Source organism: Lissotriton helveticus, chromosome 11 (assembly GCF_964261635.1).
Source record: "Lissotriton helveticus chromosome 11, aLisHel1.1, whole genome shotgun sequence".
In the NCBI taxonomy this organism is placed as follows: domain Eukaryota; kingdom Metazoa; phylum Chordata; class Amphibia; order Caudata; family Salamandridae; genus Lissotriton; species Lissotriton helveticus.
This window is the reverse complement of record NC_136072.1, coordinates 1,130,543,822-1,130,556,609: the sequence shown is the minus strand read 5'-3', so window position 1 is coordinate 1,130,556,609 and position 12,788 is coordinate 1,130,543,822. Positions and strand designations below refer to the sequence as shown.

The following is a 12,788-nucleotide window of genomic DNA, read 5'->3' as shown; positions in this document are numbered from 1 at the left end:
CGCGGAGGGAGCAGCGCACAGGTGGGGGCAGGGGTCAATTAGGGCAGCTGGCGTGCGGCGGCTAAATTTATTTAGCAGGGCGGGCGGGGCGGGAAAACTACTGTGCCCTCGGGAGGCGGGAGGAGCGGAGGAGTTTATGTTCGGCGTCGGGATAATTTTACGACGTCACTCACCCTGCTCGGAGTTCCTTTCACATGGCGGGGCTTAAGGACATCAGGGAGGCCGTCTGGATTCTGCAGGAGGCCGGGAGGAGTGATTTATTGGTGCCTGGGGTCCCAGGTGCGGCATGGCTGGGAGCAGCTCGCCGGAAACAAGACGGAGGGAAGAGAGGGGAGGGGGGAGGAGAAGTGCGACAGGGGAAATGCGAGACGGCGGGAAGGGGAGGGGGCGGAGCGGGTAAACAAAGACGGACATGCACGCGCCCGTGACTTTTAAGGTCAATGCGCATGCGCATAAGCTTAATGCGCATGCGCATTGACCTTAAAAGTCACGGGCACTGCAAGGAATCGCCACGATTCCTTGCAGTGTGGATAAAGAGTGGATAACTCGCAATACTCTCGCCTTGCTCGATGCGCATGCGCATCGACAGGCGAGACCTAAAAAACTGCACGAAGTATTCCTCAGGTGTTCAGAAAGGTCGATTCTTCTTCTAGTTAAGATTATAATACATTGCCATACATTTTAAGAAGGCATAGGATATTTCCCAGCTTGACACCCTGGAGTCTTCAATGCTGCGTTTTTTGTGCCCGACCTCATGAATGAAAGCTAACACTTTACAGCTACCCTGAGACGTGTCACTGCACTGAAAAGCATAAACAAACACCGATGTAAGCATTGGATAGTTTTTGGTGGTCTTGCAACCCGCAAAAAGGAATGCCTCAGTTTAATAACTCACGTTTTTTATGGTCTACACGACATGATAAACAGGAGTGCAAATGGTGCCAAGCAGCGCCTAATTTGTGCAGGTGTTCTCTGGTGCTCAGCACCGGAACTTACTTATGACAGTCCACCACATGTCAATTTCTGTATGGCGCATATCACTTTCACAATTAGATGCACATTTTTAAATTAAGTGTGGAATGTATGGAGTGTCTGGGTCAATCTTACTGATTTTGGTGGCCTGTAATTTTCAGAAGTGTTACTTTTATAGGAGTGTGATGATTAGTTGGGAGCATTTATACTGGCATATGGCAGTTCCAGTCGGTAATGTAACCTGAAATGGCCCAGAGTAATACCTTGGCCCCCGACATTTGTTTATTTACAAATTATTCACTGGTGCCAGGGAACATACTATTGAAACCGATGCTACCATAGAGTGTTTTATAATATTTAAAAAAACACATTGGCTCCTTTGCGGTGTCACTTGTGAAGAGGAAGTCAATGCAATTTGCTAAAGTATTGATAAATGCTATCTTGACTAGACTGACCAATTAAAAGCTACTTAGTCTTGACCAGAAGAATCTTGTGCAATGTAAAGTCTTGGTAAGATGTGTTTGAGTGATCCAAGACGGAGGTTATAAATGGCCTAGTTTACAGTTTTTCTACAACCGTTTATTTAGAAATCCGACAGAAAAACAGGCTCAATTTACATTTACGTGTCCCCGAAATGTAGGAAACTTAATCAATAACGAAACTGATAGCTTACTAAGCCTGCGGTTATAATGAATAAACAGACAGCCAAAAATAATGGGACAAAGGAGACCAAGGTCTTAATATTTTGAACACTTCTGCTTTAACAATGTGCATGTTTGGGGATATCATCTTGGCAATAAGAAAATGCAATCCCAGAACCAGAGAAACTATACAGGTAGGACACCAATGGGCATATTTACAAGCCCCTTGAGCTGCCATTGAGTCACTTTTCTGACGCAACGGTGGCGCAAACAATGTGGCCAATTTACAACATGGCGCAGATGCGTCACATTATACATGCGCCAGGTATAATGTAGGCAGGGTGGGCGATCCCACGCAAAAAAAGCCACGTAGAACTAACGCAGTGAAATTTACATTACACTGCGTCAAAATCCTGATCAGACCAGGCGTAAGGAAAGACGCAAGGCTTTTTTGTATGGGACTCCTTTATCTGTTGTGGTACATTGCTGGAGTTGCGTCACTTTCATGAGCAACTCCAGCACAGCGTCCCTTTTGTGCCAACAGATGAGTCCGTATTTATGACAAATTTGTTAATCCTTGCACCATGGAGCACTGTATTGTAAATACAGCGCATCAGTGGAGGTGCAAGGACATTTGGCACTGGCGCAAGGAAACTGACGCATCTATGCAGATGCGTCAGTTCCTTGTAAATCTGCCCCACGAGAGGCTTGCTGTCGCAATATTCAAATATCCATTAATTTTATAAATACAAGGAGAAAGTAACTATTGTAAAAATGGTGCCCATTCAAGAATAGAACTTGATACATCATTTCGGCCGGTTGCCTACCGTCTAAGCTTTGTCAACAGCAGTCAAGCCATAAAGCCCTTAGTGGATATTTAATGAAGATTGTAGTGTTTTTTTTTTTTGTTTAAATGAAGATGTACGTGAGCCACACAGACAAAAAAAATGACGACTCTGTTAGTTTCTGGTCTCCAAAAGGTATATCTCCCGACACAGATTTTAGTTCAAATTAGGAAGCCAGGCTCACAACACAACGCTTTACGCCAAAGTACACAAACGTGTATTTTGGTCTGTAATTACCTCTACCATCTTTTGAAGAGAAAGTCGCCTATTAAAGCCATTACCTTTTTAATAGAGGACCACAACAATCTATCAGTTTGGGTTGTTGCAAAGAACTAAGTCGCAATGCAGGCTAGCGTTAACCTTCGACCGAAATACACAGATGTTTAAAAAAATGCACGTGAAATAGCCAGGTCACCTAAATCGAGGGCTGCATTTACTTCATACACATTTAGACTAACTGCCGCCATGTTCCACGTGTTTGTAAAAATGAAATGTAGATAAGACTGGGGGAATTTGTGTGACCAGATAGAAGGGGGTTAAGGCACTAGATTAGGGGTAACTTTTTATAAAGACTATGCGATAGTATTCCCACAAACAGAAGGCTTAGATTTCTTACAAGTTGAGAACGCGGAAGGTAAGATTCACGCAAACGACTGAAACGCGAGTTGATCGTTATTTGCCATTTGTATTACTTTGTAGTGGGGGGAAGTTTCAAAAGAACAATACGTACAGGTAGGAAATAAGCGTGCCCGAGTAAACAAAGAAAGTATTCGCACTAAACAGGGCTCGGCAGCATGACCGATGATCACAGGATAGATTAGTGCTAATCCCAGCAGCGGGCGAACAGGGACACAGGTCTGTGGAGCCGGCTCTTCCGCCTTATCACGAGGAGCAGGCATTGTAAAATGAACCAAGAGAGCAGAGCGCACCGTCAAAGACGAAACACTCACTTTCCTCTCACTGCATTGTATTTAACGGCCAACTGACGGGACGAAGACACGGTCTTTCCGCGTGCCTCTTCGGCTACCTTCACCCCCACTTGTACCCCGAAGTAAACCGGGAAGACCCTTCCCACGCGCCCGTGGCATCACAGGCCTGCCCACAACGGCGCGTGGGAAACGGAGGACGCGGCTTGCGAGGCCTATCTGCCGGCGGGACCTCCGGGACGCTGAGCATGCCGAGCCACAGCTTTTCGCGGCTCAGTGAAGGGTAAAGAAACCCATCAAGCTACTCCACCCGCCTCAGCGCCACTTTCAACCCCTTCGGGTATAACCTGCCCCCAAGAATGTAAGAATGGGGTATTTTACCTTCATCAGCCTCCTGCTGGCCGCCATCTTGGATTCTGCTGGATTTTCCCCCTCCCAGAATGCACAGCGGCTGGCCCGCGGGGAGGGAGACTAAAGCGCGTGCGCGTTTCCAGGGATGCCATATTGCTGGAGGATGTGCAGTCAGGAGGTGCCCGCGCTTCACAAGTCTCGACGGTTCACGCTCCTGTGCGTAGACTGCAGACGCAGCCCGATTCGAAAGGTATAATGATGTCATTTGCGGGTCGCAGCCATCGCCATCTTGCTTGTGGTGCCTGTGAACAGCACACCCTTTCCGACTGAAGAGAAACATGCAGCTCAAATGCGGCCGCCATGTTAGTAGTGGGTAAAGAGCCCAGGTCTCCAATCGATCTTTCAGACAATTTTAATTTCGTATCACACATTCCTACTTTCACTATTTGAGAGGGTCTCAGTTCAGTAGTCGCCAGAAACCGAACTAGGTAAAAGGGAGTTATCAAGCGTCATAGAGTTTACTTTGCATTCTGGGACTTGTAATCTTACATTTTAATTGATGAACCAGAAAAAAAAAATCACAGACTGAAAAGTAAAACTTGGAACTGGATAATCTCATGGAAGGACTCCGAACACTTTTTTTCCAGATTTATATAGTGCGAACTTGACCTGAAGGTATTGGAGTGCTTCACATGAGCAGTTACATTACACTAGGACACAGTTATTATTTTTTTGGGGGGGTAGGCACAGGGAGATTAAGTGATTTGCGCAGAATTACAGGATGTGGAATCAACCCTGAGGCTCAAACCTTGGTTTCCCAGCTCCAAAGTCGGCAGTCTAGCCAAGAGACCATATCCTCGCCAATCCTCTCACTCGAGAGCTCTGTGCATACATGCTTAGAATATATATGTAGCTGTCATGTTTCCCAGGTTCATGCGTGATGTACTACCCCAGTCCAGACTTTTTCCTTTGAGCGCTGGGACCTGTTTTCCTCTATTTTATAATGAAATATACAAGACTACAAGTCCCAGAATTCAAAGAAAAAAACATGGACTGGTGCAGCACATCACGCACCGACCTGGAAAACTTGACGGGCTGTCCTAAGGTGGGAGATTTAAATTAAAATAATCAGGAGAACGTATTTTCCCCCATTGATTTCACTGAAGCAGAGGAAATTTCAGGTGTGGGGGGGAGGCAACCCTCCCCACCCCCCATTTTAGGCTGCAGAAACAGTGTCTCCCGCCTAAATCAGGTTTACTGGCATGTTTGCTCCATGTGATGGTCACTGCATGTATAAAACCTTTATGATCCTCCCTTCCCACACAATAATTATTGTATGTTTTTATGATAAGGGAGGAGCCTTAACTTTAATGACAACAAGAAGATACACTTCCCATTAAACTTTCTGATGAAGAAAATAAGGCATTTGCAATACTGTTTGAACAACTAATTAACAGCTAATAGAGTCTGTAAGAGATGCAACTGTATAGTGGTGGGCAAGCCAAAGAATGTTTGGGAAGAGCAGTGTCATGGGTCCAGCTTGCCTCTAAGAGCCAATGTATGACCCAAGCTTTCAAAAACTCTGACAGTCCAGGAGAGTATAGAAGTAAACATATGCAGAGGGGAAGACCTGGGCATGCTATGACGGGAAGATAGGTGCCCCAGAAAGGACTATAGTGCAGACAGTCACATTTAGTCACATTACAGAACGCACAATGAATAAATGATGGAGATTTGCACATGGCCAATCAGAGGAGTCAGTGTCCTGGCACTACCAACTAAAAGGTAAAGAGAAAACAGCCACACCAAAAAGATGGGTTTTAAGAGCCTTATGGAAAGACAGCTCATGAGGAATCCTTGAAAGCAACAGAGAAAAGTAAATCCATGCACCACCGGATAAGACTGTGAAGGATTAACCTCCACTTCTTTTGTACGAAATCAGGGAATGCTGACCAGCAAGGCAGAGCGTCTTTCAAAGATAAATAGTGCTTACATATAGAAATATGATATTGCAGTCCCTTCTGATGCAAAGCCCGATAGGAGATGAAAAAGGATTTCAAAATAATCTACTTTATCATTGGGAGCCAATGTATCTCCTGCTAATTATTCGAAATATGGGCTTTCCATGGAATAGCCAAGATCAACCGAGCAGCCATGTTTTGCTCCACTTGGAATTTGCTAATCAGGGTGATTAGCAAATTCCAAGTGGAGCAAAACATGGCTGTCAGGGAGGCCAAGATAAAACCTATTGGCTTAGTTAAATCTTGAAGTGATTAACGCATGAACCACTGTTTTATATGTTATCATGAGCTGGAGATCTAGGAATTTCCACAACTACCTCAGGAAAGAGAAACAAGAGGAAGCAACATAAATAATTTGTAGAATAAAGTACAATTTGTGATCTATTTTTACCCCTAAATTCCTTACTGATGAAACAGGCTTCAGAGAAGGCAATAGATCCTGGGGCCAGAGATAAAGCTGCCATTCTTTTTTCATGTTGCCAAACAAGAGAATCTCAGTTTCATCTACACTGCATACCAAATGGTTGTCTCTCAGCCAATGCAAGATGTCATTGAGGACAGATTTCAAAGCCTCCACTGGGAAAGGGGAGGGTGCCTCTATTGTTAGAAGAAGCTGCATGGCACTGGCATATGAGATAGCTCTAAGGCCAAAATATTCAATTAACTTGCCAAGGGGAGCAAGGGAAACACTATATAACGTAGTGTAGACTATGTGGTACTCGAAAGATAATTTCCTTGTTGTTGATTGGCTCGAGCCGGCCATACTTATTCTTCTCTCGCTTCAAGGAAGAATTTAGCAACCCCAAGCCTTACAGCAGATACCAACCTCAGAGAGGCATTATAGTAAGGTTGCATGAGAGACCGTATCAAATGCAGCATGATGAGAATACCACTATGCACTTTATCCAGTGTGAGCTGAATAGACTCTGTAATCTTAAGAAGAGCAGTCTCTGTGCTGTGGCCTTGGTGAAAGCCAGACTGCGTATAATCTGAAAGAGAGTTGGCATCAAATATGCTATCAGTTGGATATTAAATAATGTTCCCAAGATTTTGGAAGCTGCTGGCAGAAGAGATATCAGGAGGAATTTAGCCAGAACCTCTGACTTGGCAGAGTTTATTTTAAACAGAAGAGCTACTTTTACCCCTTTCCGGCCACAAGAAACACAGGTTGAGGACACTGAACTGTGGGAAAGTTGCAGAAACACTGGAGCAATCACTCCACCCTCCATCCAAAAGATGACAGCAAGACATGGATCATCCTGAACCGAATTTACAGAGCGAGATGGCCTGAGAGATTATTTCCAGAGGAAACGGTTTGAAGTGAGTCATATCACAGGCTGTAGCGTTAAATGCCTGAGTTAGCATGTGCTTAGCACAAGTAACTGCTCCCAAAGCAGTGCAGCCAGATGTACCAGCCAGAGGTGCAGACAGATTAAAATGTATTTTATGATTGTTATCCTTAAAAAATGCTGAAAGCTTGTTACAAAATTCGGGCAAAGCAAAGAAGAAAGGGTTGCAGGCTTGAAGATTCAGAAGAAGATTTATTGATTTAAAAAAAATTCTGGGCTGAATTATTTGCTGAAATAATTAAATCTGGAAAATACATCTGCGCCATTTGTATAGTTTTTTAATACCGTTTAAATGCTTTTTATACACTTCTCTAGCGTTCTTTTTTCATCATAGTTCATTTGATATAGACACTCCAACTTCTTACTTCCCTGTTTATTAGAACAGAAGTTCTTGGGAAAACCAAGGGGCAGACGGTTCTCTGCCAATGGCAAGGTGGACTTTAATGGAAGCTATATCATTAGCAACCCTCTAATCCAAGATTCTACAGCCACAGTCTGAATTAATATCTCCTGTCAAATGAAGCAGGTCTGTAGCTAGCTCAAATTTCAGAAAATAAGCCTTTTTATGCAATGTCGTGGTTTAGAAAAAGGATTTTAGATTATTTACAACTCTCCTCAAGTGCTCATGCAGTGTTATTAATCGACATCTCTTTACTAAAGCGGTCCCTCTGACAACATTCCTGGCTCCCAAAAATAATGCACACTGCATTGTTTGGCAGGATGACCAACATGCCCTTGGTGCAGAGACTGCCGCTCATAGCATCACTATCCTGGGGACACCTTCTGCTCCCTGATCCCCTGAAACACCATTTATTGTCCCTCTTTAGTCAGAGTCGAAGAACACACCTACCCTTCTTCCATCTGCAGAGATCCAAAACAGTTTTGCCGCACTTCCAACTTTGCCTTTGCCCTGGTGGGACAGGAGTCCCAGGGCACCTTCATCGCAGCGCTACCAGCGCTAACAGACTCCACCACTGCGTTCCCAGCCTGCTGAAGGGGTGAGACTTTGTGGAAGGGGACTACCAGTCCCAGCATCCCCTGCTCCCGCCACAGGTGCTACGTGTGAGGGGGAGGCGCTAGTGAACGCGCTTATAGCGCTGCCTCTCCCCCTGCAATGTGGGGAAACAGTTTTACCGCACTTCCAACTTTGCCTTTGCCCTGGTGGGCTAGGAGTCCCAGGGCACTATCATCTCAGCGCTACCAGCGCTAACAGCCTCCACCACTGCGTTCCCAGCCTGCAGAAGGGGTGAGACTTCATGGAAGGGGACTACCAGTCCCAGCATCCCCTGCTCCCGCCACAGGTGCTGCGTGTGAGGGGTAGGCGCTGGTGAACGCGCTTATAGCGTTGCCTCTACCCCTGCGGCGCAGGAGCCCGGGCCTAGGGCGGAACCGTCCTGCGTCCGTCATCGCCAGGAAGAGGCAGGCAAGGCCACCCCCTTTGGTTGTTCTGACCGATATTCCAGAAGCACCAGCTGGTAAGTCTCTCAACATCTTATCTGCCCCCCTTCACTATCATTCCGTCCAGTATGTTGTGTGTAGTCTGACCACGCCAATCGCCCTTTGTTCCCTACTTGTTCCCTAACTGTGCCTCCGCCTTTTTTTGCTAGATTTGACTATTGAAGGTATCTACGACCCTAATCTTAACCCGAAACAATTCTACTACGATTGGTGCAAACTACGGTGAGTTTTTCACCACTATCACCAAATACCACCTTTTGTTAAAAAGATAGTGCTCTCTTTACAATTTGGATACACTTATTCTACAGATCTACTCGTGACACTGTCTCATAACCAGACTCGGTCCTGTCAATACCACGGTTGTGGTAAGTTTTGTAATTACTTCGATTTTGTGATGTATGTAGTCGCATTTGACTCTTTGGCTCTGACTTTGCTCTGGCACCACGCTGACCAGGCTTTATTATTGAGCAGTCACCGTTTTCCTGATACCGTCCACCTTGCTGGATCTGGCCTATCCCCACGTGCTCATGACCAGATAGTATTTAATAATTCTGACGCTTCGGCGCTAATCTAATTTACTGCATTCTTAGTACTGACACTGTCCCAACAATCTGTATGGGATGCTATTTATTGACTTTAATTCAACCCATTTTTGGGTGATGTGCTTTAATGTCTGAACTATATACAGGGACGTTGTCTCCCGCATTTACAACACATATTTATATATTAAATAGGTTGTGTGTCCCCTCCAGTCCTGATGAAGACCCCACAGCAAGATAACCACTGATATCTGCACTTCTGAGGGTCGAAACGTCGACATCCTTTTATCATCTATCGTCAACTCCACACCCCATTGTCTTCATTTATTGGACTACTTGGAGTATGATCGTTTTCTGAATAATCCAATGAACATTTTGGTCTCATTTTTTTGTACATAGTTTGTAACTTTGTCAAATGATCGACAATTGTTGATTTTACTGTCACTTAAGAATTTTCACTCTCTCCCTCACTAATTCCCCACCAACACCACACCACCCCTCCCGCTTCTATATCTGGGGCACCTTGTAAACCATTGATCTATTATTGTGTATACTAATCTTGCATATTCAATACGCATTCCCATTGTGAAGTAAACAGTGTGGACTCAATTAATGTTTCTTTGATTATTTTCCATTTGTGTGGTTATATATTCCCATGTTACTGGGACCTCTTCTTCTCACCCCTTCACTATCACAGCACCCAGCGCACTCCTCTGGGACACCATTGCCACAGACGCCCCCCGTGATTTGAGGAGCACCAAGGAATTGTAGACTGTAGTGACTCTCTTACCATTAGCAAAACGGGCTGGTTGTGTTACAGTGGGGGTGTTTATGAGGCGGCTAGTACCTTGTCTTAGCTTACAATTCTTGGTTTCCCTCCCAGTTATTAGAGTTCTATAGGTGCTAGGCGGTAGACGAGTGACGCTGTAATCTAGAGCGGAGTGAGATAGGGAACCAAACTGCCACTAGGCAACAAAATGGGGAGGAGGGCAGGCCCAGCTCGAGCCAAAACGGCAAGTACTCCCTCACTCCCCCCAACATTCCCTAAAAATCTACCCCTGAGGCGGAAGCCGGGGGCTCACAGTTAATTACTGGCACTTAGGATACTGATTACGAAGTACTTGATGTTTTTAAAACTGTATATATTTTAATAGGTGCTTTTTAAAATTGTACTCTCACTGACCTCAGCGCGAGATTAGCATCGCACAGAAGTCGAAACTTTCACTGGCTCGGGCACGGTGCAGCCGATTTGCTGGCTGACTTCGTGTGTACACCCAATATAGACGCCATCTTGGGGCGAGGAACGGGTCGCGTTCCAGTTGTTGGACGCCTCCTGCCCTCCCAGCCCATTTAAGGCCAGGCTCTCAGTATCTCGGCTATTTCCCTAAAAATCTACCCCTGAGGCGGAAGCCGGGGGCTCACAGTTAATTACTGGCACTTAGGATACTGATTACGAAGTACTTGATATTTTCAAAACTGTATATATTTTAATAGGTGCTTTTTAAAATTGTACTCTCACTGACCTCAGCGCGAGATTAGCATCGCACAGAAGTCGAAACTTTCACTGGCTCGGGCACGGTGCAGCCGATTTGCGGGCTGACTTCCGTGTGTACACCCAATATAGACGCCATCTTGGGGCGAGGAACGGGTCGCGTTCCAGTTGTTGGACGCCTCCCACCCTCCTCCATATCCAATCAGTGCCACGTATAAATAAAGTATGTTTCCCCGTTCGCGCAGCGGGCACGCCGGAGGCGCGCCTGCGCTGAGTCCGGGCTTAGGGCTACGACCCCTGGTCAGGTTTTATCAGATCATAGGAGGATCTATTCACGCTCCGCTTTGTTGGAGCTTCAACCACCTCATACCTCCACATGTACGTACATGTTCCGTCAAGCCTATTACATAATTCCACCTTTAAATGCTTCTTCTGCAATACTTTGTTTCCTATATACACTTCCAATACTCAAGCCAAGCCAGTAACTCTTGTTAGAGAAACTGATCTTTTCATGGCGCTTATAAACGCACGCTCAGCATGCAAACATAGACAGGAAATAGCTGACCTTATAACTGACAACAACTTAGACATGCTGTTTATTACTGAGACATGGCTGGATGAGGCTTCAGACCCAGATCTAGTAATTGATGTACCCCAAGGTTATAAAATCTATCGTCAGGATAGGGCACCGAAACGAGGAGGGGGACTGGCTATCATAGCCAGAGAACGCTTTCCCATTAGAACGACATCTATCCCTACCACGGCTTGCGAAGCACTGCAGTTTAGCATTAGGTTTAGTGCCCTTTATACTTTTAAGGGATTACTTATATATCGACCTCCTGGTACAAGGACTGCGTTTTTAAACAATCTAAGTATAATAATGGAATCGCTAGTTATGGAGGAATCTTTCTCAATCTTGGGTGACATGAACTTTCATCTGGACCAAGAGGATGATAAGGACACACAGGCCCTTATTGCGGACTTGGACATAGTTGGGCTTAGACAAATGATCACCTCTCCGACCCACCAAGCTGGGCATATTTTAGATGCCGTCTTTTCAAATGAGGAAGGCCTACAGATCTCTAAAATCTTGCCTATGCCCTGGACTGACCATCATGCCATTTTCAGCAAATTGACTATAAAGGAAACCTTAATGAAAAAGGCTATTGCTCCTACCTTAGCACCAATCAAAGTTTGGAAAAATATAAACCAGACAGATCTAACTAATCTATTGGATGGCACTCGTCCTCTGCTGTCCCCTGATCCTAACATTGCTACCCAACAATTTTACGACTGGTTAGGCAACGCCACCAACAAGCTAGTACCAATTAAAACATTATCTAGGAACAGAATCACACCATCTGCCCCATGGTACACTGAGGAATTAAGAAGGCAGAAACAGCTGAATAGAAATAAGGAAAGGCAGTGGCGAAAAAACTATGCTCCTGAGGATAAGGCCAAATACAAAGAGTCTCTGACTGTTTATAAAGCGATGATTACCGAAGCCAAAAAATCATTCTTCTCGCATAAAATAGAAAAAGCTAAAAATTCAAGCAGACAATTATACGATATCACAAGAATTTTGTCCGGTAATGCTCCTGACTTGACCCCGCCAGTATCTCAATCATTCTGTGACGCATTGGCCAAATTCTTTTTTTCGAAAGTCAATGATATCTATCAGGCCTTTTCTCCAAATCTCACAACATTAGTTCCTCCTGATCTGCCTTCTGATAAGGTCATGAGCAGCTTCAAGGCGATAACCGAAGAACAGATTAAAGCGATCGTATCTTCTATTAAAACCGGATCAACACTAGATCCTTACCCATTTTCAGTCCTCCCACCAGTGATGGATACCCTTATCCCAGTGGTTACCTCAGTCTGTAATTTGATACTAGGCTCCGGTATTTTCCCCGACTCCCTAAAAAACACGCTGGTGAAGCCCTTGCTGAAGAAATCAACTTTAGATAAGGCGGAATTAAAGAACTATAGGCCTATCGCGAGTTTACCATTCCTAGCCAAGGTGATTGAAAAGACCATGAATCAACAGTTAGTCGAGTTTGTAGAGAAACATCAACTACTGGATGAATCCCAATTTGGCTTTCGAAGATATCATGGCACTGAAACTGCCTTAATTAAGGCGGCAGACGACATCAGGGCAATTCGTGACCAAGGAGGGACAGCAGTACTTGTACTG

At 45.0% G+C, this 12,788-nt stretch overlaps 1 protein-coding gene across 1 annotated transcript in view; it reads right to left on the bottom strand.

Moving 5' to 3' along the window:
- The window catches only part of UBE2L3 (ubiquitin conjugating enzyme E2 L3), a 98,082-nt gene extending 94,210 nt beyond the window's left edge, over positions 1–3,872 (bottom strand). The window contains exon 1 of the mRNA XM_078667872.1: positions 3,766–3,872. Coding sequence (XP_078523998.1) covers positions 3,766–3,792 — 27 coding nt within the window. The 5' untranslated portion in view covers positions 3,793–3,872. The remainder of the gene's footprint in view (positions 1–3,765) is intronic.
- Between the last annotated feature and the right edge of the window lie 8,916 nt (positions 3,873–12,788).